The following is a 27264-nucleotide window of genomic DNA, read 5'->3' on the forward strand; positions in this document are numbered from 1 at the left end:
AGGCTGATGAAAAATTTCCCAGAGAGATCTCAGGTCAGGTTTACATAAGCTAAACAGGAAATGATTGCCAGCATTAAATCCTAAATGTTTTGTGTAACTTCATCTACATTTTATGTTCCTGCACGTCTTCTCTGTCGCTCTCAGCTGATGAAATTCCACACTTCCTTAGATTAGAGAAATAAGTTCATGTTTCACAGTTTGTTGTTCTTGCTAAGCTCTACAAGGTTTTGGGATTTTAAATATGTTATTTAATAGACAATAAAAAGTTTCTTCAGCTTTTGATTGTTTAAATTTTACATACTTTGTAAATTTTTATGATACCTAGGGGTTTGATGCTGCTTTTTCCCTATGGACTACTAATGGAAGTTAGCCTGTCTAGCCCATGTGCTAGATGCTGTTAGGATAAAACTGCCTTTGACTTTCACACCTCTCAGGGGACGAGTAATTGTTGTGTTCAAACAGCCTGTAATTGTGATCCCGCTGGCTTTCTCAGTACGCTTCTGGCTATTAGAATCATTAAACAACTCAGCACCTGTTAACAGCATTGTAAATATTCAACCCTGCTTGTGTGCAGGTTGAGTCCAATATAGGAGAAGGCTTACAGAGCCCAGCCTCATAAATTAGAGCTTCTGACAAGTCAATTATTGTGAAACTGGGCTTCACTGTGAAATAAATGAAATGGTGTGCTGATAAAAAGGTAGGCTGTCTGTTTATAGCAAAGGGGAACTAATGACTAGATGATTCAATGCAGTGAGCATGAAACTGCATTGTTTTTATTCTTTATCTGTAATTAAATAGTTAGGCAATATTGCTTCATAGAGGAACTCAGTATTATGCAGTTTTTATACTTGGAACATACCAACATGCAGAATTCAACTTGAATTTATTCCTGAGCATTGAAATCTAATGTCACGATACCTCAGTTTTCATTAATGATTTTAACACAGTCTTTCAAGATTAATGTCTTTGATTTTTATTAGGGGAAATTGTGCTGAATGACCAAGAAGCTCCTGTGGGTGTGCTCAAAATTATATTTACCTCATTACAGACAGTAGTTAAAACATACTGGTAGCACTTCACTCAAGATTACAAACCATTTAAGATTTTTTCTTTACATGGTGTTATTTCCACTAGGCAGCTACATATTTACTCCTTTGACAACAAATTACAAAGAAGCAGCAAATTTAAAATTCACAAAAAATTTTAAAATATACTAAAAATTCCTTTATGATGATAACTTCAGTTAACTGCAGTGAAATACTGCAAATTAGGCAGAGCACAAGAGCACAAATATGTTTGAATTGGTGTCTTAAATTACAGTCTCAGGAAAGAATTTCAGTGTATTGCCCATGTTCCTTTTTTTTGTTTTATCAGTATTCATCATGGATGTTATGGTGCTGCAAATAAAGGTGCTGAAATTATATGGTGGAAGTCTGGATACCGTGACAAGAAAGTGCCTCTATTATAAGCATTTCAGAAGTATTCTATTCAATTTAGAGAGAAATAATAATGAATCATTAGTGGTTTAGGAGTATAAAATAGAATTATTTTTTTTCACCTCCTTAAACAACTTATTTAGCTAATTTGCTCAATTATTTCAGAAGGTAAACAAAATTTGACAAAGTAATTTCTGCTAATAACCAGAAAATAAACGTGATTGGTGATGTCAGGCAGATAAAATGGGTAGATAGAAATTTTGACCATTTTGTATTATCGCAACATCACTTAAGTTACAAGGATGCTCATGAAATTTAGGTTGCATCAAAATCACTCTTAGAGTAATTTTTCAACAAATGAGTTTTCTTTGCATGAGGCTGATAATATATGGCTGGCTACTACAAAAAAGTTTTTTTTTTTTTTCAATATAAATATTCCTGTTAGTTTGGTTTGGTTTTGGACAATAGATGTGTTGTAAGTATTTCAGATCATCTCAGCATGAACCCATATAAAATGTCACAGAGTTGAATACTCCACTGCTCTGTATCTATGCTTTGTGTCATGTAGCTGGCTGGTATCAGAACACATTTTTTATATCTTTTCCTTATGGTACTACTGGTTGATTCCAACTTTACCCAGGTACAAGTGAATATTCAAAGCTTCAGAGAATTAATCCCATCATTTGGAATTAATAGCAAGCAGAAAATATCTGTACATTGCAATGCTGCTATTTAGCATTCAGGCATTTTCAGTTATGCTACTGCTATTTAAAGAGATGTATGGTAAAAACCTTGTTTAAGAAAATAATAATGCAATCAGATTCTTTAAATTAAGCAGTTATATAAGGATGTTTGTAGCTTATAAAATTCATGTAATTCCATCTTCTGAAATTTGCAAACAGCAGCATTACAATAAATAATAGAGGATTTAACTCAGAGAATGGGATTCATCTGCCCACATATACCATCCACAACTGAACTGGTTGTCTAAAGTTCTCTTTTTTTAATCAGTGATTATGTTTCACCTCATCCTGAAGCAGATATTTAAAATACTTAAGATGAATAGAATTCTGTAATTTCTGCACATTTCTTTGCAATGGCAGTGAAAGGAGTTTAAAAAAGCTAACTCAGGTGCAACAGTAACTTTGTAAAATTGGCTAAAATTAATCTCAGTGCGTTCTTTTGCAGCCTGTTGTTCACCTGCATAAAAGAGCATTGAAAGAACCTACTCTCGATTTCAGGGGTTTTGTTTCAAGTGGGAATGCTGAGTACATAATAACAGTAGTAAATTTTAGTAAAGCGAGGCAGGTAGAACAAAGGAGCATCTTTCATCATTGCACAATCTCAGTAATCTATTTCTGCTACAATATTTGACAATTAAATGAGCAAGGGCTACCTTTTTTAATCTGTTTTTAACAAATCAGTAACTCATCAGATTTTATGTTTGTTTTAATTCTGCTTTTTGAAATTGCATGGTTTATTTGCTTAAATTCAAGATTTTAAAACTTTCTAAGCATGCTCAGTTTTTTCTTTATTACTAATTGAAGTTAATTGTTACTTTCTGATCTGGTGCCTTTGCTGAATCTAGGGATACAAGTTCTTACTGCATTTTTATCTGGAGTAAAAGTTCTCACTGAAATTATATTGGTTTATATGAGTAAAATCTTATAATACACCTCAAGCCCTATAGTTAAGGAGTGCAAACTTCAGTCACTGTGTCTTTTTTATATGCTAACATAAAAAGAAAATATATTTTGGCACACTTTATAAACTTTTTTTCATGCAGAGAACTAAGCCATTGTGATGATATAGTTAACCTATATTTTGTCTGACAGTGAACCTGCGAAGTAAGGGAATAAAATGTCACAGAAATGTAACAACACCAACATTTGGATTGGTATAAGTTTACTTTTTCAAGAGATGTCACTATATGCCTAGTTTTACTTTCAGATCTGCAGGATGTAAGTTGCTCTCCTGAATGGGTGTTCTTCCTTCATCTTGAAGTAAAAATACTGTTACTTGTGTTAGCATTGCTTGTTCACTCTCACACTTATCAGGAAAATGTACCTGTGAAAGCAGGAAAATTTTCCCACTAACAAAATAGAGCCAGTCCAGTTCTGTTTGTATCAACCTTTCTATTAATAGATGGACAAATTGCCATCTTTCCATATGTACAGGCTTGCCTTATGTTGGTTACTCCCACAAACCATTTAAGAATCATGGATTTCTTGTTAATCGTGTTAATCTAATAAAGCACTGTGTTTAATTGTTTAATGTGGATATTTGCTGTTCCGTATGTGTATTGTGGAAGCCTTTTAAGTTTTCCTAGAAGTCGTTGTTGTTAAAAATCTTCAGACTGTAAAAGATATTCATATATTGCATTTGCTCTCATTTTATCTAGTTACTATAACTTGGATGATGTGAGCCATGACACTATGAATAAGTACCTCTCAAGCCTTGTTGAGAAATCCCTGTTTGATTTGGAAGGCTCCTACTGTATTGAAGTTGGGGAGGTAAGACTAATGTGTGCCTCACAAGATTCAGTAAGATGCACACTCCTAGAAGCTGTGAACAGCAAGATACATGCTCCTTGATATTAGAGTTTGTGCCTGGAGCTCTTTGTTATGCTTATGTTCAAAACTGCTGTGGCTAAATTATGACGCTAAATTGTTTTTGCTGTTCTCTCTTAAAAGTGGTCTGAACATGTTTCACAGTTATGTAGGAACACGTTATACTGAACCACTTGGGAACTCTGTGTGTTCGATTCTTCTAACAGGACAATCGCAGCATTGAACCCCTGGCGTACGGACGTATTGCCTCCTATTACTATTTGAAGCATCCAACCATTGGGATGTTCAAGGATCAGCTGAAACCTGAAAGCAATATTGAAGAATTGCTCTTAATTCTGACAGTAAGTGCTGATATTTCTTAAAAAATACATCTTTCTTTTACTCTTAAAAACACAAGTATATGAAAAAAACACACAAAAGAGATTCTTCCCTGATCTCTAATTTAAATTTTTTCTTGTTTTGAGAAATATTCCTGAATTATTTTTGATGTTTCAAGTGTTTCATCTTATCAGTACATCAAAATTACTATATACACTTCTTTCTCTTCTTATGTCCCTTTATAATGTGCAGGATCTATACAAATCTGATATTTGTCTTTTCTAAGCCAAGTGTATTATTAAACTGCCATAGGAATGACTGCTTATGCCAAATCTGTAGCAGGACCATCACTTTGTCCTGGGACAATCTGGAAGATACAGAGGCTTTAAGAAGCAGGGGAAACATATGGGAAATACCTCTTTACTAAAATGTCTGCTTTTCCCAGCCAACTCCCAATCCTTGATGTCATAACCTACAACAACAGCATCTCCCACAGTCAGTCTGGGTACTGTCTAACAGAGAAGTGCAATGCAAGGCCAAAGACACCATGTATGATGCACTGTGTTAGTATTACATTCTCACCATAAAAGAGTCAGGGTTTGCTACATTTTCCTTTGTAAGTATTTACATAGTTATAGCTACAGATTTTCCATTTTCAACGTGGTGTAACTTGTGCAAACATATTTCAAAACAAGAAGTGACTGAATATTATCCAGGAAAACTTATTTCTACCCCTATAAGATTATAGTTTCTGTTACATTAAATACATTATGCAAGTGACCCAAATTCAGTAATATTCTGATTTCTAAGCGTTAGCTTCAAAATTAAAGTCCCATCTTACAGTATTTATGTATCTTACTTTAGTATTCATTATTGTTTTGGCATGCTGCCAAAACTTCTCTGAGGAGAAATACAAGGAGAAAAGTTAAAATAGTGCTATTCAACAGTTTGTAACTGAACAAAACCTGATCAGCATTTTATGTCACTAGGAAAAGCACTTTTCTAGTACAGAGACTTTTCTTCCTGATAAATTTAAAGCACCTGCTGCAAACATTCAGAGTGTTACAGCTCAGAAATAAAGGCCACAATAATCTTTTGTAATGGAAACTGTTAGACAGCCTAAATAAGGGAATTGCTATCACTGACCCTGCAGTATCTGTTGTTCTGATGTCAGAAAACATTTCAATTACATTAAATGAAATTCAATGTCTTCAGGTGAATTCAAAATGGTAATCATCCACAATACCTAGATATGCTGTATGTAAAATAACAGAAATTTTAAGAAGAAATACCCACATGTGAACAGAAGTTAAATAATACAATGTTGAGTATTCAAGAAGAGTGTTTTACTCCAGCTGCTATCTCTTTAAAATCTCCTCTCTAGTGAAAATTTTCCGCACCTAGAAGTGTCAGGATTTTTTTTTTCAGAAAAATTTGGGTAAGGAAAGTTTGAGAATATTAGCAGAGATGGCATTTCATAACACTTCCTTAGCTGATAAGTAGGATATGGAAGAGGAATGATAGAAGAAGAACCTAGTTCTGCCCTTTTGAATTTGCCTATTTGACCTGTGTGCGTTCAAGAATTGCAAAAGTAACTGGCAAATATTTCTATTGTAGAAGAAACTTAGGACCAAATTTAATGTTTGGTAGAGATTGTAAAATTTTAAGTTCATTATTCTTGCTTTAATCTTTTCTAATTTTTCTTTTCCTGATAATACAGTTTTGTAAGTTTTCCATTCACAATCTCAAGAGGAATGAGACTAAAAATAAAATTGCTTAAGGGTCAAAATGCACCACATGTAGCAGTTTTAGAGATGAGAAGGATTTACAAGTACTGGATGCCATTAGAGCTGACAGTTCTTGCTTACTTTTTATTTGGATGTTGATTCTCGTAATCATTAGTGGAACTACTATTCTGTCTTACTGAAGGTGTAAAATGCTTTTTTCAGTAATTTTTAAAATCAGTTTTTTCAATCTGATGTAGTGTTGAAAAGAAGTGCCATTTCAACAGTTATTGCCAAGGATTTTTTTCCCCCTAAACACTGCGCATTAATGAGTTTTATAATTACAGCAGTTGCTTCACACCTCTATTGTTAACCAATGACATTACATCTGCCTCACTCCACTGTTGCCCTCCTCCTTCTTATTGAAGCATTTAGCGGTTTTGGCAATAGGGAATTACATGGCATGGGGTAAGTAGTCTAATTAGGTATAAGTGAAAATCCTGAGGGAAAAGGATGTTTAAAAGTAATTTGAAGAATCTCTTAATGATGCTGAAACTGAAAGCTGTAGCTATAGTACGAAAAGGCCTGTTACCATTACAAAAATAATTATAATTGTGATTATTCTGCTGATCACTCAGTTTTAAAGTTTCAAATTTTGGACTGTGTTTTTTAAGAATAACCATCCAAGCATTTCTCATGCAGTTGTAGGATTTCATAGACGTAACACTTATTATTTGTTGGAGTTTTACCTAAGCTTGCAAACCTTTAGATATTTACAAGTCTCTGATGTATATAAGGAAATCAGATGTGAACAATTTGAAGAAAGAAAATTCTGATTTTCCTTTTTCAAATGGGATATAGATACAAAATATGTAAATAACTTGAATAGGAGCAAAAGTTTGTTTAAAACATGGAAAAAAGCAAGATTTTGTTCAAGAATTTAGAAATTTAGGATTATATTAAGGGGGTTAAATATGAGTTTGATTAAGGGATTTTGAGTTTCAGATTGATATTTTTGCATTCTGAATGGAAGTGTTCAAAATTCAGGATTGATCAACAGTGAATTATCAAAGAATCTTTACAACTCATGTGAAAAAGTAGTTGTGAGTCATCCAGTATCTAGAGTTGTTGTTTTAGTGTGGATCTCTCAAAAAAGTCACATAATAGCAGGATTTGTTTTCACTTAGTGGAAGACCACTCACAGTTTTCTCCAGTATCTGTTCTTTTCTCTGATTTTATTTTACCTTTTCATTTTGATCATTTGCCAGCATTTTACAAGATCAAATGAATTTTTTTTTTTTTCCTCCTCTGGTGAGTAGGGGTTGACTTTTTATAACATGAACAGGAGCCTGGCACATGGGAGCAGTCATGTTGGAAATATACAGTAATAAGTGATTTGAATAGGTGGGTGAAAATCTCATGGTTACCCTGCTCCTCTTGGTAAATCTGTACCCGACACGTTTGAGCTGCCTTGGGTTTTCAGTTAGCAGCTGGAACTTCACATTCGGTTATTTTTGTCACTGGCTTGAGCTAGTGGACTGGTAATTTTTTTTCTGAGAGAAAATGTTTGATGTTTTTCCACAGAGCTTTCTTTAAACCTTCCCTAACCAGGCTCAGACTGTAGTAATCCAAATGAGCTTAATCACTGTTAAGTTATGGTGCTTCTTGCATTAAGTATTATTGATGAGAAAGTGTTCATGAATTATTACTGACAGGCTGGATTTCCCTGAGGTGCCTAAAGACTGTTTCCTGTAATTCTGATAGTTAGGTGCACAGATTAAAAAAGAGGTCTAGGTAAAAAACAATGATAGATACTTTAGGGTAATTCTTGTCTTTTTCTGCACAAATGTTTTTAAAAGCAAATAGTGATTTGTTTTACCTTGAGGAAAGAAAGTCTATCTTTCTGATTGATCAGGGCTGTGACACCTAGATCCACTAGTTTCATGATTGTTGGTGATTTTTAACTTATCTGGTTAATATTCCTATTTACAGAGCAAAAAATTTGTCATACCTGTACATACTAGCGAGTGAAGGAGAGACCATTCCCATCTTTCATCCCTTGTTTTATCCCCATGTTGTTCCTAATTTCTTTTTTTTTAAGTTTCTGCCTACAAAAGAGAACTGGTTGGTTTTCATGTTCCTACTGCTGTCTTTCATGCAAACTGTTTATAAGAGAGAGGGATTTTTTCTTAGAAAAGGGAGATTAGAGAGAAAACATGATATTTTTGTTATAGTGGGGTACACGTGTCTGTCTTCCTGTGCTACAAACATGGACATAGAAGTTTGGTATCCATGTGTTTCTTCCCTATATTTCTTTCTGAAAATTGTTATGGTGACACTGGCTTGTATTAGACTGAGTAATTTGGAAGTCAGCAGAAAATCTGTCATTGTTGGAGTCACAGACTTGGAAGGTGTAAGGTTCATGAAACAGGCACTCTCCATTCAAGATACATAGATAGCAAATGGGTAGAGTTATTAATGCCTTATCTGTCTTTCAGTACCTGCTCAGTATTTGTACTATGAGAACCTAGATAGTTAACCCGTAGCTTTATTTCCTCTTCATCATTGTTGGCAATTCCTGCTGGCAATTTCCAACCAGGGAAATACACAATTCTTTGTGAGTATTTACACTCTCAGCCTAAAATAATTTTATTTCTGTATGGGCATTCTGTTGCTGATTTGGTCTCCCATGATGGGGCTGCAAATGCTTTTGACTGAGTGATAAACCATCTTTTCAACAGCTCTCCGGTAAAAACTAGGGAAGAGGGGATTAATTCCTTACTAAAATACTGTCAAAAAGAGAAGCTAATGTGATCTGTTTTTTTTTAATATTTTCCCTGCAAGCCATGGCAGAAGCATTGCTTTTAGGAATTTTTAAGACATTATATAAAACTGAGTCTCTGTTCTTTAGTTATTTCAGAGAAAAATCAGATCACCCTTCCTAAGTCAGTCAGTGTTTACAGTTAGTGTAAAATTACATTTACATTTAATTTAGAAGAAAATAAAGGTGATACTATGATTTTCTTCAGCAAAACTATATTCATTAAGTTATTCTTTTTGAATATGGCATTTCAGTGTCAAGAATAGAAGTATTTTATAATGTAAAATTTATATCAGATGGAAAGCAATTTGTTACATGCTAGCCTTTAAAGAACTTCCATATCTGATTTCACATCTATGGTACAATCTCAACAATATGAACATCAGTGCTGTGGCCTCAGCCATTATTCATATTTTAGTAATAGAAGAAATATTTTTGTATATTTTTAACAGAAGAAAACTGTTACCTCTTACAATGAAATCTTTTCCTTACAATAAATCTGTACCAGGTACTGTTCGATGCATAACTTTCATCCTAAACACAGGCACTTCCTGGATAATTTACTTAATTTTTGTATAGCCTATATTCTCTGGATTTTAACATGTTAAAATATTTGTGCTTCAATTCCCACTTGAATCATCTAGATGTTATCACTGTGTATTTGATAGTTTAAGTTTGAAAATTATGTTGGGGCTCATGCAAATAAAACAAAATGAAATAGCATCCAATTTTCATCATCTATATCCAGTATATTCAAAAATATCTTGTACTTAGTGGAAAAAGTACTCCTCTGGATACTCACACATTTAATTAGTCTTGATTTTTCTCTAGTCCCAGTAGATGGAGCAGTTTTTAATGTTGCTGTAGTTCTTGAATTCAGTAATTTTTTTCTGACATCGTGACACAACTGTTTCCTGGTTTTCTTTTGCAAATGATTGTTTGATTTTGAAGGCATAATATGCTGGCTGCCTTTACAGGAAAGCACAGTCCATCAGTAAATCAAGGTAACAATGCACACCAGTGACAGCTAGCTCAACATGGCATGAGTCTTCCATTTTTATGGCACCAGGAAGAAAAAATTACATTCAAAACCAGAAAATACAGATCTTTTCCATCTCCAGTATACATGAGTTTCTGACCTCTAATTTACAGGTCTCCTTTTTTTCCCATCCAATCTTCTTATTTAATATCTGTCATTATATACCAGTTTAAAAAAACAACAAAGACTAAAGAAAAGAAAAAATGAAAAAAAACAAACTGAATTAATACTCACAAAAGCTAAATTAAAACCTATTTTAAAGTTGTAGCTAAATGTTTCTGACAAACATTTGCTACAACAAAGGCGATAAAATAAGAACTATTATCTTGGATATAATATAGGGGGGGAGGGGTGGAGTTAGTTTCTTTAAATTTGCTTTGATTACAATGTAACATGCAAGGGAAAAACTTTTGAAAGTGTATATAGCTGTGGCAGTAGAAAGCAGTACCCTCATGCTATATCACCATTTCAAATGCCTGCTTTAGTAACTGTTTCTATCAGAAAAAATGAGGAAATAAATTCCTTTTACAGGATGCTGCTATAGCAGCAGAACACATATATTAGTAGAAAGTGTTCTGAGAGCCAGGTAGACAGAAGTACTGTCCTGGTCTGGTAGCTGCAAAGGTGAACATTCTCTGCCATCTGTGGCAAATCAGTGTTTGCCCATGGTAGAAGCAAGTTCAATGATAGCAAGCTTGGTTTAAGTGACTGCTCAAAGCTGCATGCAGTTCAACCATGGACCACTTATTTGTTTGTCCATTTAGCACAAACACTTTTTACTTACTGCAGGACAGTTAGAATTGTAGCAGAATTGTAGCCACCATTATGCAAGATTTCAAATTATGCATAGTTGTGTACATGCAGCCACTACTTGGCAAAGTATTCAATGGCTTTTTTCAGCAGTCGTGTCATATGACTGCTATACAATAGCATATACAATATATTTGTTGAAGCAATGTTTGTGTTTGTTGAAACAGAACCAAAGTTCTCAACAGCATCTTTATTATGGTAAAGATGAATGTTTTATGATCTGTAAGGCTGCTTTGATAAATGGTTGTATGTCCTCATGTCCCAAATGCTCCAGCGGGAAGTCACACAAGCTCAGTTTGTCTTTAGCAAGTCAGTTCAAGTTCTACCTGCTTTATTCCTCTCAATTTGTAATTGAAGCAGGAAAAGCAAATTCAGGCCTTCTGCACCCTGCAGTTCTTTTGTCTTCACTAGCTTCTAGATAATGCCTTTGCCTTTGATAGATTTATACAATTGTACTATAAGTTATTACAGTTATCATATTGGTGACTTTGTTTTCATAGAATACAGTTCACTCAGTGACACCAGCTAGACCATACAGACTTCTGTTTAAAGGCACAAAAATACTTTTTCTTTGTTGTCAGCATAGAGGATATTGCTTGTAAAACTGTTAAGGAAGAGGATGACATTGTAGCTTGTTCTCTGATTGGAACAGAAGCTACAGGATAAGGATTGGTTTGGCTGAAATTATTACATCATACAAGATTGATATCCAGCATATATTGTTCCTTTAGCATAGTAGTTAAAAAAAAAAAAGAGCATAAGAGGATTACTGATCAGTCATTAATGAAGTATCTGACACTTGTATTTTCTTATTTGCATTTAGATTCTTTCTTTGTCTCATTTTCTTTTTCTTTTTTTTTTTCCTGATGGGGGCCTGTCTAGCTTCAGAAATTGAATTTTACTTTAAATGTTGATGTTGAGTATTATCAGAGATGAACTTTTAAGAAATTGGCCTCTCCTATTTAGAAATATTTAAGAAATAGGCCTCTCCTGTTGCCTAATATTTACAAGATGATTTATTTCACAGCTAGTTAGGTATGCTACCTGTAATGTTAGAAGAAATTGCAGAAGGATTTTTGTTACCAAAAGGCCTTAGGATTTGAAAAAATTTGAAAGCATTTGAAAAAATAATGTATATATTTGAAAATGTATTGTATGATAGGAAGGCTTCTTTTAGAGAAGTTTCACATTTTCTTCACCTCTGCAACTTAATAAATGTAAGCCAGGCATCAAGCAAAGTATCAGAATTGATGATGTATGGGAAAACTGTCAAAGTATGCACTTTTATAGTACTTTTTTCTGGGGTAATGCTCAAATTCAGCTTTCCTTAATTTATAGTAGGCCATTGTCCTCTTTCCATGGAAAAGCCACATCAGACATCACCAATTTGATTGGGCTGCCCACATTCCAATTTCCACTTCCACTGCCTTTCCATTCTGTCTTCCAGTTGAAGAGTAGCAAGCCAGCAGAGATTACCCAAACTACTCATTTTCAGAAAGAGAAAATATCTCAGGTCTATTGCTCTCACCTTATAGGGTGAGAAAATGGCTAAAATTCTTCTCACAATGGGCCTCTTAAATGTTTCTCCTGGCAGAACGTCACTATGTTTGCTTATGAAATGGGTACATACTTGTTTCTTGACCAAAGATTTTTAGGTACAACTGATGCATACAGTATTAGGAAATTTTATCTTAAACATATTAAATCATTGAACGCACAGTATTTTGTAGCTTAAGGAGATTAATTTCAACTGGTTTATCATTTGCTTAAGGCAACAAGCAATAGCAAACAACATGAGGTATAGATAATGGATGATTTTTTTCTTTTGTATATGATTGTTTTAGTATTTACTATATGCAGTCATATAAGATGCTAATTTTTAATACTTCTTTAGCTACAAGAATGCATGTTTGCTTTCTCTTGATTCACACAGAACAGATGGATGCTTGACTGCCTGCTAATCCACAGCTGGAATGGTTTCAGCGGTTTCCACGTTGCTGGGTTAGAGTGGCTTTTCTAGTGGACTGAGAGGGCAGCAAGAGAGGGATATCATTATTCATCAGTATCCCAGTGGGATCACTGCCAGCAGAGATTAATTTTTTCTGTTATGCTTGTAAAACAAGCTCAGGTGGAGTCTCTAATCCTCAGGGCACGGGTGGCAGATCAAGGAAGATGCTACAAAGCTAGTTAATTTTCAGATTCTAGGGGAAACAGAAGCTCTGTTAGATGTATAAATACATGATTGCAAATTTAAGTAGCTCAAATCCAAATGGGATCTTCCTAGACATCTGGTCCTGAAAATCTCTGTTTTCTTTGTCTTTTAAAAGAAGTTCTTAAAACTTTATGCCAGAGGCAAAATATCTTTAATCTCTCTTAATTATCAGTTATCATTCCATTTTTTTTTAGATACAGATCTTACAGTGTATTTTAGATTAATGTCTTTATTTACGTGTAGGCAAGACATGGTACGTGTCTTTGTAGGAAAGCTGAGTTTACAGTCTTCTCATAAATTTGTGTGCAGTGACAATCACCAAGAAAAATTACCACTTGCCATCAAAAAAGGGTTAGATTTGCCTTATTAATATATGGTACATCCTATTTTGGTAGTGGCATGTCCTGTTAAGGTCCACTGTGGTACAAGGGCATTTTTTCCCATGTTATTCTTGGTATCAAACCTGTTGTCATTTTTAACAGAAAAGTTGCTGGAACTCAAATCAAGCATCTCAAAACACTCACAAGTTGTCTATTTGTATTGACTTCACATATTTTTCCTTTACTTTTTTTGTTTTCTTAGTAATTACCCTTCTTTCTCACCCTTGTAATTACCAGTGTCTTCCATCTGTGTATTTCCTTGTAGCTCTTAAGTTGTTCAAAACATTGGGTTAGATTTTCAGGCAACGTTAATCCACATAGTTACACTGAAATGAATGGAGATGCGCCAGTTTTTATCAGCAGGGAACTACCCTTATTGAAATTTACTTGCAACAGCTGTCATTTCCTCTTAGAGTTGTGTTTTTTTATTATTTTATTAAACTATATTCATTTAAAAGTGCTCAGAGTGAGACCAGTAGCATTGGCTTGCTGAAAAGACATTGTGCATGTATGTAGGCACCTTCCAAGTTTCCCATATATTTCTGCCAGTTTGTATTGTTCTTGTGTTATTCTGGGCTTGAGCCTCTCTTGAACACAGGCTGCTACTCATTTCACCACATGATGACAGGTATTCACGCCTGTGAACTTTTTATTCCCTTTTGTCTCTGGTCACATAGTAGTCTAGATCCGGAATTTAATCCAGTACAAAAATGCAGCAGTGTGCATTTGTGGCTCCCCACTAGGGGACCTGCCACAGGTCAGCAGATTTGAAATTTGGTTTTCAGCACACAGAGCTTTTACAGCTTGCCATTAACATATACAGTACATAGGGGCCCCGTTTCACATAAAGAATTAGTAGCGCTTACTCCTGTCTCTGTGCAGAGTGGCATTAACTTAATGCAGAGATCTGTTAACTTCTTCCCTGGGTCTGGGCTCTGCACTGAAAGATCCCAGTGGAGGATCAAAGCCAAAGATGGAAAATGACTGATCGCTTTCCCAGGGAAAGCTTGTGCCAGGATTTGTTATTCCAGTTTTTATTGCTATCATCATCTCAGTCAGTAGTTGGGCCAGCTGATTCAGCCAAGCTCAATTTCAAAATGCCGACAGACGTCCAAATGGAACTGAAGTAGAGTTCTCATGACAATGAGACTTTTGAATGTATACTCAGAGACATTTTCCCTGTTTCAAGTTAGCAGATTACTGAGTTCATGCACTGAAAAGCTTTTCTGTAATAGTGCAATGCAATTCGTTTCAGTACAGCCAAAACCAGTCAATTTTAAATCTTTCCTATAATATGACTTGAGATTACAGGGAAAGTAAGTTGTGGGTCACTGCCCCATCTAGGTTTTAAGATTAAAGAAAAGGAGCGATGATAAGACATTCAAAATGTGCAGGTTTGAAGCATTCTCATGAGAAGTAATCAGAAAAGTCAGGCATTTTGGAGAAGCAAAAACTCTAATATACTGTTTATAGCAATGAAATGTAGTAATTCTCTCACGTTATGAAAATTCACTTTATAAATTGAATTTGTACTATTCCATTTATATTTATTTGCTGTGGTCAAAGCATCTTATTCTAGGTGAATAATATGCATTCAGTACCAGATGTTTGCTGTTATTTTTGTCTTAATTTAGTTTTCTTTTGCATTTATGTTTTCGTAAACTGTGCAAGTATTACAGGAATACTTATAAGCAATAATTTAACTTAAAAACCTAAGAGCAAACTAAAGCCACATCTATGAAAGTTGTACAGGCTTAATACTATGAAAGTACCTCTACATTCAGAGAAAATGTATTTTTAGAACTGGTTTTATTAGGACTGCCCAGAAAAAGTAGCAGGGAAATATGACTGTAATCATAACCTTTATGAAATATGGAATGTGAGAGGTAGGACTTAAAATCATGAATTCATTCCTTGTTGTAATGTTTTAGTAAAGTATGTAGCTTAAATAGGAAAATTTCCTGAAATAGAATGGTTCTATAAGTAAATTTTTTAACATTTAGTAAGACAATTACAGTGATTTTAGAATAGATATTATCTATTACTGTATCTTCCCCTACACTGAAACTCAGCTTCTCTAATTTGCTTAGGAAACTAGAGGAAAAAAAAGGAAAATCAACTTTAAAGTTACGATAGAAGTCCTAGGAATTTCTTTCCCATGTCAAATCATTGTTTCTTTACAATAATCCTCCTCCTCCTGTATGCTAGCATACTTGCATGTTCTTTTATAACTCCATGCTGAGGCAGAGGTCTGTAATTTAACTTTGTAGTTTAGAAGTTCCCAGATCTGCCAGGTCACTCTGCTACTGGTAGCTAATATTGCTGACCTCCTATTGCTCTGTGAGCAGTGGCAAAGGTCCTTCAGACTCCTGACCCCTGGTCATCAGGAATGTCATCAGTAGTTTGTAGTTTGGATGTTTTAAGTAAGAGGTGGACTTGTGAAATCTAAGCCCTTTAGGGTGTTTTTAAGTGATCACTCAACTGTTTCATTGCCCTAGGTTGTGCTTTTTATGATGTCTGTAATTGTAAAATTTGTGGAGTTGATCATATGCAGCTATTTAAAAGCAAAAATCAAGCACTTTTCCACTTAAAGTATGAGAATACAATTAATATATTGCATATTAACATAATCATATATTAATAATTAATTACTCTGATCACTAACATGAGAACTAAGAACTGTAAGAACTTTTAACTGGTATGTTCTTACAAACTATTTTTGTGGGTCCCATGACAGAAATGGGCCCATTTTAAATCCTGAATGATAGTTACAAATTAATGTTTAAAACATAATAGATTTGCATAATTGCATCTTGATGGATTTTACAACTTTCTCTCTTCAACTTATCATGGCCAACTGGAAATTTCCATTGTCTGCTATGCTGAGTCTTAAATCTAGAGACAGAGCCCAGGGCAGCCCAGCTTCACTGTTTTGCTCTCACCCAGTTAATTGGGTTAATGTTACACTTAGAATTCATACCTTTTTTTTTTTTTTTTCTTTTAATATATGTCATTATCTCTAAAAGTGCATTAAACACTAATTAGATAAAAGATTTTAAAAGTTTCTATTTGTTTTAGAAGATACTGAACAAGTTCTTTTCCTTGGACAATGGTCTCCATCATATGCGTCTGTTTCCCTCCTTTTCTGGACGGTGAAGTGTTCTGATGGGGTGTTAAAAAGTGACTGGAGCATTTTCCTATAACCTATGCTGGAGTGGAGGGTAAGGGCAGAGAAAGTGTCCAGTGAGGGTCCCCAGTGCCCAAGAGGGGACCCCCTTTCCCACAGCCAGGGATGGCTGCTGCCTGGAGGCTGTGCCTCTGACTCCTCCGTGCTCTGTGGCTCTGGGCTGGCACAGGGCTCTGCTCTCTGCCTTTCCTCCCTGACAGCCACCAGCCCTGGGAAGGAAGGTATGGGAAGTGCAGCTCCTTCCCCTCGGGAAGGAGCTGCACTGCAGAGTTGGCTCTAGTGATGCTGGATGCAATTTGATGGCACTGCCACATGCATGTGCAGTTGATGGGGAGATTTTGTACAGTGTGTAAAGACAAGGAGTTTATTTGTAGACATGGTGTCTGTGATTAATGACAGTATCTTCATTAATGTTGATGTTAATCTTCCCTGAAAAGTGTTGTTGTCTTCTTTTGAACCATGTTAGCCATTTTTTAAGTTCTCTACAAAGCCTCAGCCTGCTCTGTGGTTTAGCAGAGCCTGAAGCCTGCCCTGAAAATCTGGAGCATTTCTTCTGCAAAGTTTGTCTTAAAAGTTTATTTTTACATGGGTAAAGCAGAGTGAACTGGCAGAAATGTTTTTTTTTTTCCCTTTTAGTCTATAATATGAATTTTGAAAACACATGCCATGTTTGTTCTTAAAACTTATAACTAGTAACATATGTTTGTAAGTGTCTTTTTATTGGAATATTGTCATAGACCTTTTATATCTAAGAGTAAAAAAAAACACCCAAGCATTTGGAAGTTTAAATTATGTCTCATAAAACTGAGACCAAAATGCATACACTTAGAGGCTACCATAAATTCCTTAAAATACGGGTTTATAATGGAATCACTAACAAAGATAAAATATTCAGAGCAGTAGTTGTAGTAAGTACTTCTCCAATTCTGTTTCTCAATCTACATTACCTTTTGGTATAAGCTGAAAAAACACTTCTAAGTTAGGTTTGGTTTTGGTTATTTTAGTTTTTTTCCCTCTTTTTTAAAGCGCATATTTCCTCACCTTAATTAGTTTTCTGAATATAAATGTAAGCTTGATTATCTTCTAGCTGCCTGTAAGGATTCATCAATGTAAATGTAATGTCTTTTCATATAAATCAAACTCACACTTGAAAATGTGACAATAAAATATGCTATAGATAAGTTAGTTAATTCGAATAATGTTTATAGTATACACTTGTGCCATTGCTTTGTCACATAATATGGTCTTTTTCTCTTGGGAAAATCATTGTCAAAGGAAGATTAGCTTGGGAGCTTTAGTTAACTAATTTTTTTGATTTTCCTTATGATACAGGTAATAGAATCAAATTAGATTTCTGTCAGCACACGACTGGAGATATATATATATAAAAATAAAATTGGAAATAATTCCAAATGGTTTTAAGTACAGAAGCTCAAATATCCTCAAAGAAAAATTCAGAATTTGTGAATCTGTTATAAGGCAGATGTTACCTAGTTACTCACAAACTATCAGTCCTTGTTATTTCTATATTTTGACCATGCTTCTTTTCTCTGTTCTATATTAGGGGTAAGTAGGTATCACCTAAATGAGGACAAGTACAGGTTGCTTCAAATTTTGTATTCCAGCTGCTTCCTATATAGTGTGGCACAATGTGGCAGGTCTGGATGCTGCACTGGAGTACTCTGTATCACTTTGTACAATGGAACAAAAGACAAAAGCAAATTATACAATAATATTACTGTTGAGATTATATTCGCTTATCCAGTTTTCCAGTGATGAAAATATGGTATTTTACTTGGGAAAATAAGTTGGATATTGGCATACTGTTGTACTTCTGGTAGCAAGGAACTAAAATTCATAATGCATTATTAGTGTTAATTGCAAAACAGCTGTAAAAAAACCTCATGTATTTATTTATTGCATCTTATTCATTCTATTCACAAAGTATGATTTTTGCAATCCTTCAGCATGTACTTTGACTATTAGAGAAGTTTATGTAATTTAAATCAAGTTTCAGGTAAAGACAATGGAATTACTGTACTAGTTAAAAATGATCCTCGTCTTTTCTCCTTTTCTATGCTAATATTTAATTTTAGTACTAGTCTGCTGCATTTTTTATACTTTAGTTTAAAAACTGATTTATTTTAATAGTAAAATGTTCTAAGAATGTTTTTCCCTTGTTTCTTTCAACATCAGAAATTTGAAAGAGAGCAAAATATGTTGCAAGTTTATTAAAGTTGAAAATACGGTGTGATTGGGTTCACAGTATCTATATAAAGGAAAGGAACATACAGACAGTCAATTCTAAGGCAGTTTCAAAAACATTGCTAAAGAAAAGACTACTGGTTCAACTCTGGAATGTGAGAAACTATTTTTGGTTTGGTTTAGACCCTCACTGTTACAAATTAATCAACTGCTCTTTAAAGTCTACAACTCATTAACTTTATAAGTTTTACTGTTCCCATGACTGAACTGAACTTAAAATATTCAAGTTTGCTTCAGTAGCTCACCTTGATTCCTTTTCTGTCTGTGGTCCACAATATGCTCTTCTCTCTTGTAGAGAAAAGTGGCAAGATGTATTTACTCAAGATGCAAAGTATTTTAGGAGATCTAAAAGTTTATAACTCAGCTCTCACTATAAATCAGTAATTTCAGCCAGACTTACACTTTCTGTGGGTAGAAAGAAAATCTGGGGATTTTAACCCTATATACTCTGCAGAGCACAGTACTCACCATGTTGGATACCTTATTTAAGTTTTAGTTTGGTCTGACTGCTCAAATGCCTGATAGAACCACAAAACTGCAAAAGATATTTTAAAATAGTATGAGTTGTTTCCTTTTAGGACTATTCTAACAGTTCAAATAAAGGGTGATGGTAAGCTGCATATTTGGAGCATGATGTTGTAGACAAGATTTAAAGATGATTCTGTGGCTGCTGTTAGTCAGGAAACAGAATTCAATTACCAGGATAGCCCTTTGGCCTTGTAAAATGTAACTGTTGAGTTTATGCAGGTCTGTGTGGGACATTTCTCACCAGCAATGCAAGTTACTGTCTCCTATATGACCACCCTGTATCACATACAGGTTGAAATATAAGTCTGGAGATGACTCCTACACCCTTGAAATGATGCAGCAGTCTCTAATGCCCAAAAGGAGACATTATTGGAAAAGTCCATCACAGAAATGTAGGAGAAGGAGATGTGACATGACTACCAAATGCACAGTTACAGAACCTGGAGCTAAAATTCCTGGTTATTTCCTGGTATACACCAAGTTATGCTTAACTGTGTAGGTGCTTGTAAACCTATTATTTGTACATGGGATGCAACAGCTCTTATTTAAGAAGAGAAAAAGGGAAAGTGAAAAATGCACAGCAGTGCTTTGTGGTTTAACTATGAAGCTTGTATTAAGTTTCTTGACTTTAGAAGGAAGATTAATTATTGATATGTAGTTTGATCTGTTTTCTCACCCATGGAAGTAAGAACGGTGTTCAGATATGAGGTACTAAAACAATATATATTATATATTGTGTGGAATAGTTGAAGCTACAGCCTTTACAGAACAGATTGAGATTTGCAATGAAAAGGAAAATAAAATGAAAAAATATTGAGTGAACAGCAGGGCCCATTTGAGGTGATTACAAAGGATGTTTCTTTATTCTGTCTTTTCTTATGCAACCTGAAAACAGTAGCAGGGGGTTACAAGCAGAGTTCATCACAAAGTTGTCAATCACTGTCATTTAACGTTTTGCAATGGAAGATGTCTTTATTCAAGGACAGCTGGGCAAATCAGAGAAACAGATTTGCAGTTAGTAGTCTGTCCAGCCTACACTAAGCAAACAAGGACAGGGCAGACATACCGGCCTCTCACATAAAAATATAATGGACTCTGCTGACCTCAGTGCCCTCCATTCAGCTTCATTCTCAGTTGTATAAAAGCTTCACTACCCATTCTCAATTTCCTTTAATTACCTACATGATGCAGATAAGAAAATGAACCTCACTTACTTACAGTCAATGATCACAAACAGGAAATTAAGTAGGCAAGTTGTTTAAAATAAGAGGAGTGTTTTGGATGTAAATAAAACATGTGCTGGGGAAGAATTAGTGAAAATGCATTTTCAGGCATACCAGTCAGTCTGGACTGACTTAGCTGATCCTCCTTCTTTCTGCTACTTTAAACTGCAAAGCAAAACTAAGTAAAAAATCTCCTTGGTAAATATTCTTTAAAATATCTTTGAAGGAGAAGCCAGTTAAATAAAAAGAGTGAAGCAAACATGCAGCCTTCTATAGGGCTTAAAAAGATTGTGACCTTAGGTTCAGAGAATAAATGACCACAGTTTTCACAAGAGATCTAGCAGAGACATCCAGGATTAAGCAGCAGTTGTCTTTATTCAGTCTTCACTTCTAATCTGCAGTTGAGATATGAAATAAATTAATGACATTCTGATTTTCTTTCCAAACCTTAAATTGTCTAATGGTTACCATTCCTTTTACATTGGTATAACAGTTTAGATATAGTTTCCTTGCACCATTAAAGAAAATAGAAAGTTTTGTGCTGTCAGTTTTCAAGGAGGTGAAAACCAACTTTCCAACTGCTTTTAGGAACTGTCAGAAAAGGTTCTGTGTCTTAGGATATTAATGAGAGGATATGGTTCTTTGTAAGTCAATTAGGTAGTTCAATTAGGTGTTCTAAAATTGCCATTTTTCTTTACCTCACTCTTCACTGGTTACTGTTGTGAATATTTCATTAATATGGATTTGCAGGAAGTCTGATGAAATTGAAGACTAAAATGCAAAATGTTGAATCTATAGTTTAAGAGGAATATAAAACCCTGAACACTTTAATTTAATGGTCTCTGCTAAGCCTGTAGTTTCGAAGACATTGCCCTTCAGGCTCCCCAAATGACTTCTTATTTTATGACAAAAGAAATACACTGTCTTAAATTACAGATGGAAAAGATATCACATATTATAAAACTCTTACCTTACTTGCAAGTTTTGTAATTTAGAAAGATTGTTCTCACTCCAAATGATACGTACACATGTACATGCACTGCACAGGAGGATTTTGTGGAGGGAAAAATTGCCAATTAAGTCACGAAACTGACTCTTTAGCCTAAATTATAGTTCTTAGGATGTTTCTGTTGAACCTTTTTTCAAAGACAGTGGATTTCCCAAGAGAATTGACATCTCTGCCTAGGATATCAAAACAGTTGTACTTGCTCCTCTCAGCCCCTGTCATGTTGCTACTTATAACTACATTTAGATTACATGTTGGTGGGCAGCTCCTTTTTGCAACAGTGAGAAAATTCTTACACAGCTTTCATTTTGGCATGAATAGCACTAGTACCACTCTGGAACGGAGAGAATGTTTTCACCACCTACTTAAAATTGTGTGCTTTGTTTTGATCACTCATCATCAGTTGCTTAGACACTGACTGCTCAAAATATTGAAAAAATATTTGAAAATAACCATATCAGAGCCATTTCAAAGCTACTGGGTTTTGAGTGCCAAGAGAAAAACTTGAAACCTGAAAACTGAAAATATGAGGTTTTGACTTCTTTATAGCTAAACTTACAATGTTTTTGTGAGCCAATAGGTAGGATACCTGTGGGTCATCTTCTACTATTGAATCCATCCAAAGAATATATTTATGTCATTGCATTTATTTTCCTCTTCTCTAATGTTAGTACCAGATATGTAGAATTAAAAAAGTTTAGGATCTATAAATGTGTCAATATTTGAGAATATTGTATTAGTTATTGTTTTCCTGTGAGTGATTTTGATAAATAAGTACATGTTCTAAACATTTAAATGCTATTTTTGTGTTGAAATCTAACTGTAGTAAATTAAATGCATATACTTTTAATGCCTCAGTAAGCAATAGTAGTTACTCTGAAGTTAATTACAATGATTAGCTTTTTCTTTTTTTTTAAGAATGCTGATGAGTACACAGATCTGCCTGTGAGACACAATGAAGATCAGATGAACAGTGAACTGGCCAAACACCTTCCAATTGAAGTCAATCCCCATTCATTTGACAGTTCACACACAAAAACACACCTCTTGCTGCAAGCCCACTTCAGTCATGCCATGCTGCCTTGTCCAGATTATGCAACTGATACAAAGACGGTGCTGGACCAAGCAATCAGAATATGCCAGGTATGACGTTTTGCAGTATATAACTCTTGTTGGTTTACTGTTTAGAGTGTTGTCATGTTTTAAATATAGAAGAATCTGAAGATTTCTTGTAATCTTGCAGAGAGCTGGTACTACATGATATTGTAATGCCTTATTTATGGAGGAACTGGATGCCCGTAATGGTTCCCGCTTTACAGAACATAAACAAGCTCAGAGTAAAAGACTAGTGCTCTGACTAGAGGCATCTAGTGCCTTATAATGACCTCTGCTTTCCTTGCAACAGCTTCCTATCTCTGTATTGTGGAATGTTGTATGAGAGCCATTCTGGCATGGCGATGGTCCCTGCAGATTGTTATGCTGATATCTAAGAATCTGTCTCCCGTGGGTACTTCTACTTTTCTAGCACCCAAAAGCATTATAGTCACCTCCCAAGCACAAATGTAACGTGTTTTGAAATATGACTTGGGGTGACATAAAGGGGTTTTCCCTAAGCTTCTCTAGCTAATGTAAAGATACCTCTTCTATGTCCCAATTATCACAGAGTCAAAGAGCATGTTTTTAAATGCAGATTTAAAACTCACCCTGGAGACTTTTGAATTTTTACAGTTGCACAGCAGTTGCAGCCCACAGAAACTAAACTGATCATGGAGAGTACTGGTAACAAGCAATCACATGCACAGCTGCCACCTCAAAAGAATTTTAAAGTAGCAATTGGAGTTTGGGATAGAGTGCTGCCATATCTGAAAAGCTCAGTTACAGTCACAGCAGGACAGGCGAGCTCTAGCTGTCACAGGAGACAGCCAACCCTGTGAGTCTCCTGGGAAGAATTCTTCTCTTTAGCAGAACTGCACAAGGACTCATTCACAAGTTCTTGAAGATCAGGCAGCCTTTAACAAACTACTCTCTTTATGTTTCTGAGTTCAATATCTGTAAAATAGAGCCACTATTTCTTTCTTCCTACAGTTTTTGTTTGCTCAAATGTTAATGTCCTCAGTGATCTGTTTGTCAACTTTCAGACAGAAGCTTTGCTCTTGTTTGAAGCCTGTTGGCAATATGGTAACTGCAAACATCATTGTGTCAAGCCTGTTCTATGAGAAACTATTAATCAGTGCTCTAGACAGAGGAAAATACTCTGTGCAATTCAGTCCATCAGTTTGGATAAGGTTCAACCTTACACTAATAAAAAGAAGCTTAAAATACTAATATCAAAACTGAAGCAAAACTGAAAATAGGTAATGTAAGAAGCAAATAACACCACAGATTTTACTGCTACACAGTCCTAATCTTGGCAACCAGCAGTGCTTGGATGTTAGTCTGTTTCAAATATTTCAAATCAATAAAATCATGGTGCTGAAAATGCAGAAACAGCTATTCTATATATTCAGTTATTAACAGGAAAAAGCATCACTTGCCCAGGTGAGAACATTCACCTTTGCTTCAAAGAAATCACATACCTAAAGTTCATTTTGATGTGTGTAGAGTAATCATTATGAAGTTAATTACTTATTTGGGGAAAATTTAAATTAAATACTATTTTCAGTAATTATTTTGTTCTGTTTTGCTAAGAAATGTGTTTTCTTAATCCTGCTACTGCATCATATGTATTTCAGAAACAATAATCACTTAGAAATAAAAATAATTCCAAAATATTCAACAGTTCCTTTAAACTGAAGCAGAGTTCAGAAAAATGCCATTGCATACTCTACCTTGGCACTCCAACCTTCAGTTAACTACTACATAATGTTATATATACAGTAATCTTTTATAAAAAGAAAAACTTCTTAATAAAAGGAAAAAAAAAAAGGAAAAAAAAGAAAAAACATGCAAGCACTTTTGTATTTTAAAGTTGGCACATGGTTTACATCTCTCAGGAGATTATTGGTTCCATCTTATTAGTCACGCTTTCCAAAGGGAGGTTAAAGTTCCCAGAATCTAAGCAATAGACAGGGTTACACTTTCAATAGTGGTTGTTACCTTTTTCCTTAGCACTGACCTGCTGATGAACTCTGGGTCAGCAGAGGTAGAAAAAAAAGATGTTAGTTATGAGAAAAGGAACTGAAGCATGGAAGGATCCATTGATGAACAGATTCAGTGGGTGTTGTTCTCTGTGTGTGTGAACACACACTCGAGCATCATCAAACATTAAATACAGCAATGAGGCAGGAATTGGTTTTTGAGTTATGTTGAATTTTTGTTTATTTACTTAAAATAATTTTAGTGTTGAGGTTGTATAGCTAACCTTCAAACTGTGACCTGAACATAACTGTTATTTTTGCTGGTGGGTACATGAATAGCAGACTTTTCATATCAGCATTGCTTTTCTGTTACAAGAAAGAAAGATCTTTCAAAGAACTTTTATAGGTGGTTATACAGCAGGCCTTTATCCCAGCTCCCCTGCAGTGCAGATTTGCCATCTCTAGCCATGATATGTAAGCAAGTCTCTTTTCATCACAGACTATTAAACTTCTCCAATCTTCTGTGGAGTCTTTCACCTGAATCAGCCTTCCATCTCATGCCTCCTTTCCTATCCTACTTGTTTCATTCTTCCTTCCATTCCTCCAATGCCTTCTGGGCTTTTTCATTGCTAGTGACTTCAGGCTGAGTATTATTACTGGTCCAGCATATTAACAGCATTACATAGGTAAATGTAGCTTTTTTCCAGGTAAGATTCCACTATCCTTTAATAAAAAAATTATCCAACAACTCAATTTTTCTGTGGATGTCTTAAAAGTTTTAGCTCTACGATAGAATTCTCTTGTTTATACTTATGATTAAATATTTAAATCAATAGCATTTAACAGAATTTGAGTAGTTATGGTGCTGACTTAATACGGGAATGTAAATTTTAGCATAAAAAAAAAAAGGAAGAAATATATTCTGTTACAGTTTTCCTGTGGTTAGCATTTGTTAGATGTAGGTGGAATTCATAATAGCAAGATAAAATTTAGTATTTATATAGCCAGGAGGAAAAGCAGAATCTTTTCCTTTTACTGCAGAAATATGGGGAATAGCTGTATATAACCTTTTGAAATGTGGATGCCTACCTGCTCCCACTCCCATCTCTGTAATGAATGGCCACTGAGGTATTGACTAGGCTGAAGGAAAGCCCCTGCTCTACACTGAAAACCTCAAGTTAAAATCTAGTTTGTTATCAGTGGCAGGCTCTCATAGATAAAGCACAGAAGGTTCCCATGGCTCAAAAAAACTGCCACAACTTCCTGTGTGGCCTTGGCCAACTCATTCAATTTTTATTTGCCTCAGATACCTCTAGTACAAATAAGGTGGACAATACATTCTCTTTAAGCCTAGCACTCTCTGTTATTTTTACTGAGAAAAGCTGAGGTGTCATTAAGATGGTGCTGAACACTCCAGTAGCTTCTCAAAATCAAACATGTCTACATTTCTTTCAGGAGAATGAACATTAAATAATAAAAATTCTAATCAAATTGGTTTTCTAACATTTTTATAAAATAGAATTATTATTGTAAAGACAATACTCCACCTTTTTTTCCTATCTTATTTAAGAATATGTGAAACTAAATCTAATCTCCTTTTTTTGCTTCCTTTGTCAAGCCTTATATTTTGTGACTGTGTATTCAGCGATCAGTTCTTATTCTGCTGTTCTAAGACTATTGCCTATATTTGCATTAATTGAAATGGATAATTGAGGCAGTAATACCATCACTCTCAGATTCAGCAGGGCAGTCTCTTCTCAGAAATAATGTAACAGTTGCTGGCTTTGCATTGGAATTGGCCACAAGCCTCCACTTGTAGTATAATCGTTGATAAAATATTTTAAAATTGCCAGGAGTAGAACTGCCATGGAGCTCAGCCCTAACCTTTGCGAAGTGTTTACCTATGGATGTGTTAAACACATCTCAGTAGGGTAGCTGGGCATTGAGAGAGGATGGACATGAAAACAGATTCCAAACTGCAGAAGAAGGACTACTCTGCATGAGAAACGTGCCTATCCCTGCAACAAGGACCTTGTAGTGCTATCACTGGTGCTCTGTCTTTCCCCATCATGTTGCTCCTTTGGAGAATCTAATTTTGACAGAAAGAAAAATACTCTTTGAGTTAAGCACTGAATGTTTCCTTAGCTAGATGGTGATGTTTATAATACTGCTTTAGCCATTCTAAAACAGTTAAAGTCATGTCTGGTCATTTAAACTGCAACTTTTGCTATAGCTCTTATGAGAATCATCTTTGTGAGAGTGGTCAAATATTGCACAAATATGCTGCCCAATTCAGCTAAGAGCTGGCTTATGTACTAAATACTTGCTGTATGTACAGTACATACTTACTGTATATACAGACTGTGCTGGTGGTGGCTCCTCAGAAGGAGCAGTAGTACACAAGAGTATTTCTGGCCATGGAAAGGGAAAGGAGCCCATGTAGCCATTTTGGGACTCAAAGAAAGAGAATGTCTTTCATCTCTGCACTTCTCATCCTGCCCAAACCTCCTCAGTTCATTACAGCCACTAAAACTGTTGATTTGGAGAGCCATGTCCCTTAGATCTTTCATTTTTCTGCTAATGAGGAAGTGGAGAAGTTTTTAAAGGTTTTAAGAGTGGTTTGAGCTCATGTATTGCTTGTTGGTAGTGCAGGTGTGCCAACTGCTTG

The 27264-nt window shown here is 35.1% G+C and overlaps 1 protein-coding gene across 2 annotated transcripts in view; it reads left to right on the forward strand.

Moving 5' to 3' along the window:
- Positions 1-27264, forward strand: part of ASCC3 (activating signal cointegrator 1 complex subunit 3) — a 252815-nt gene that overhangs the window by 208479 nt on the left and 17072 nt on the right. For both annotated transcript variants that reach the window (XM_015621225.1, XM_033512858.1), the window contains 3 exons: positions 3838-3949; positions 4213-4347; positions 22438-22662. In XM_015621225.1, the coding sequence (XP_015476711.1) occupies positions 3838-3949; positions 4213-4347; positions 22438-22662 (472 nt within the window). The remainder of the gene's footprint in view (positions 1-3837; positions 3950-4212; positions 4348-22437; positions 22663-27264) is intronic.

The sequence above is a fragment of the Parus major genome, chromosome 3, assembly GCF_001522545.3.
Source record: "Parus major isolate Abel chromosome 3, Parus_major1.1, whole genome shotgun sequence".
In the NCBI taxonomy this organism is placed as follows: domain Eukaryota; kingdom Metazoa; phylum Chordata; class Aves; order Passeriformes; family Paridae; genus Parus; species Parus major.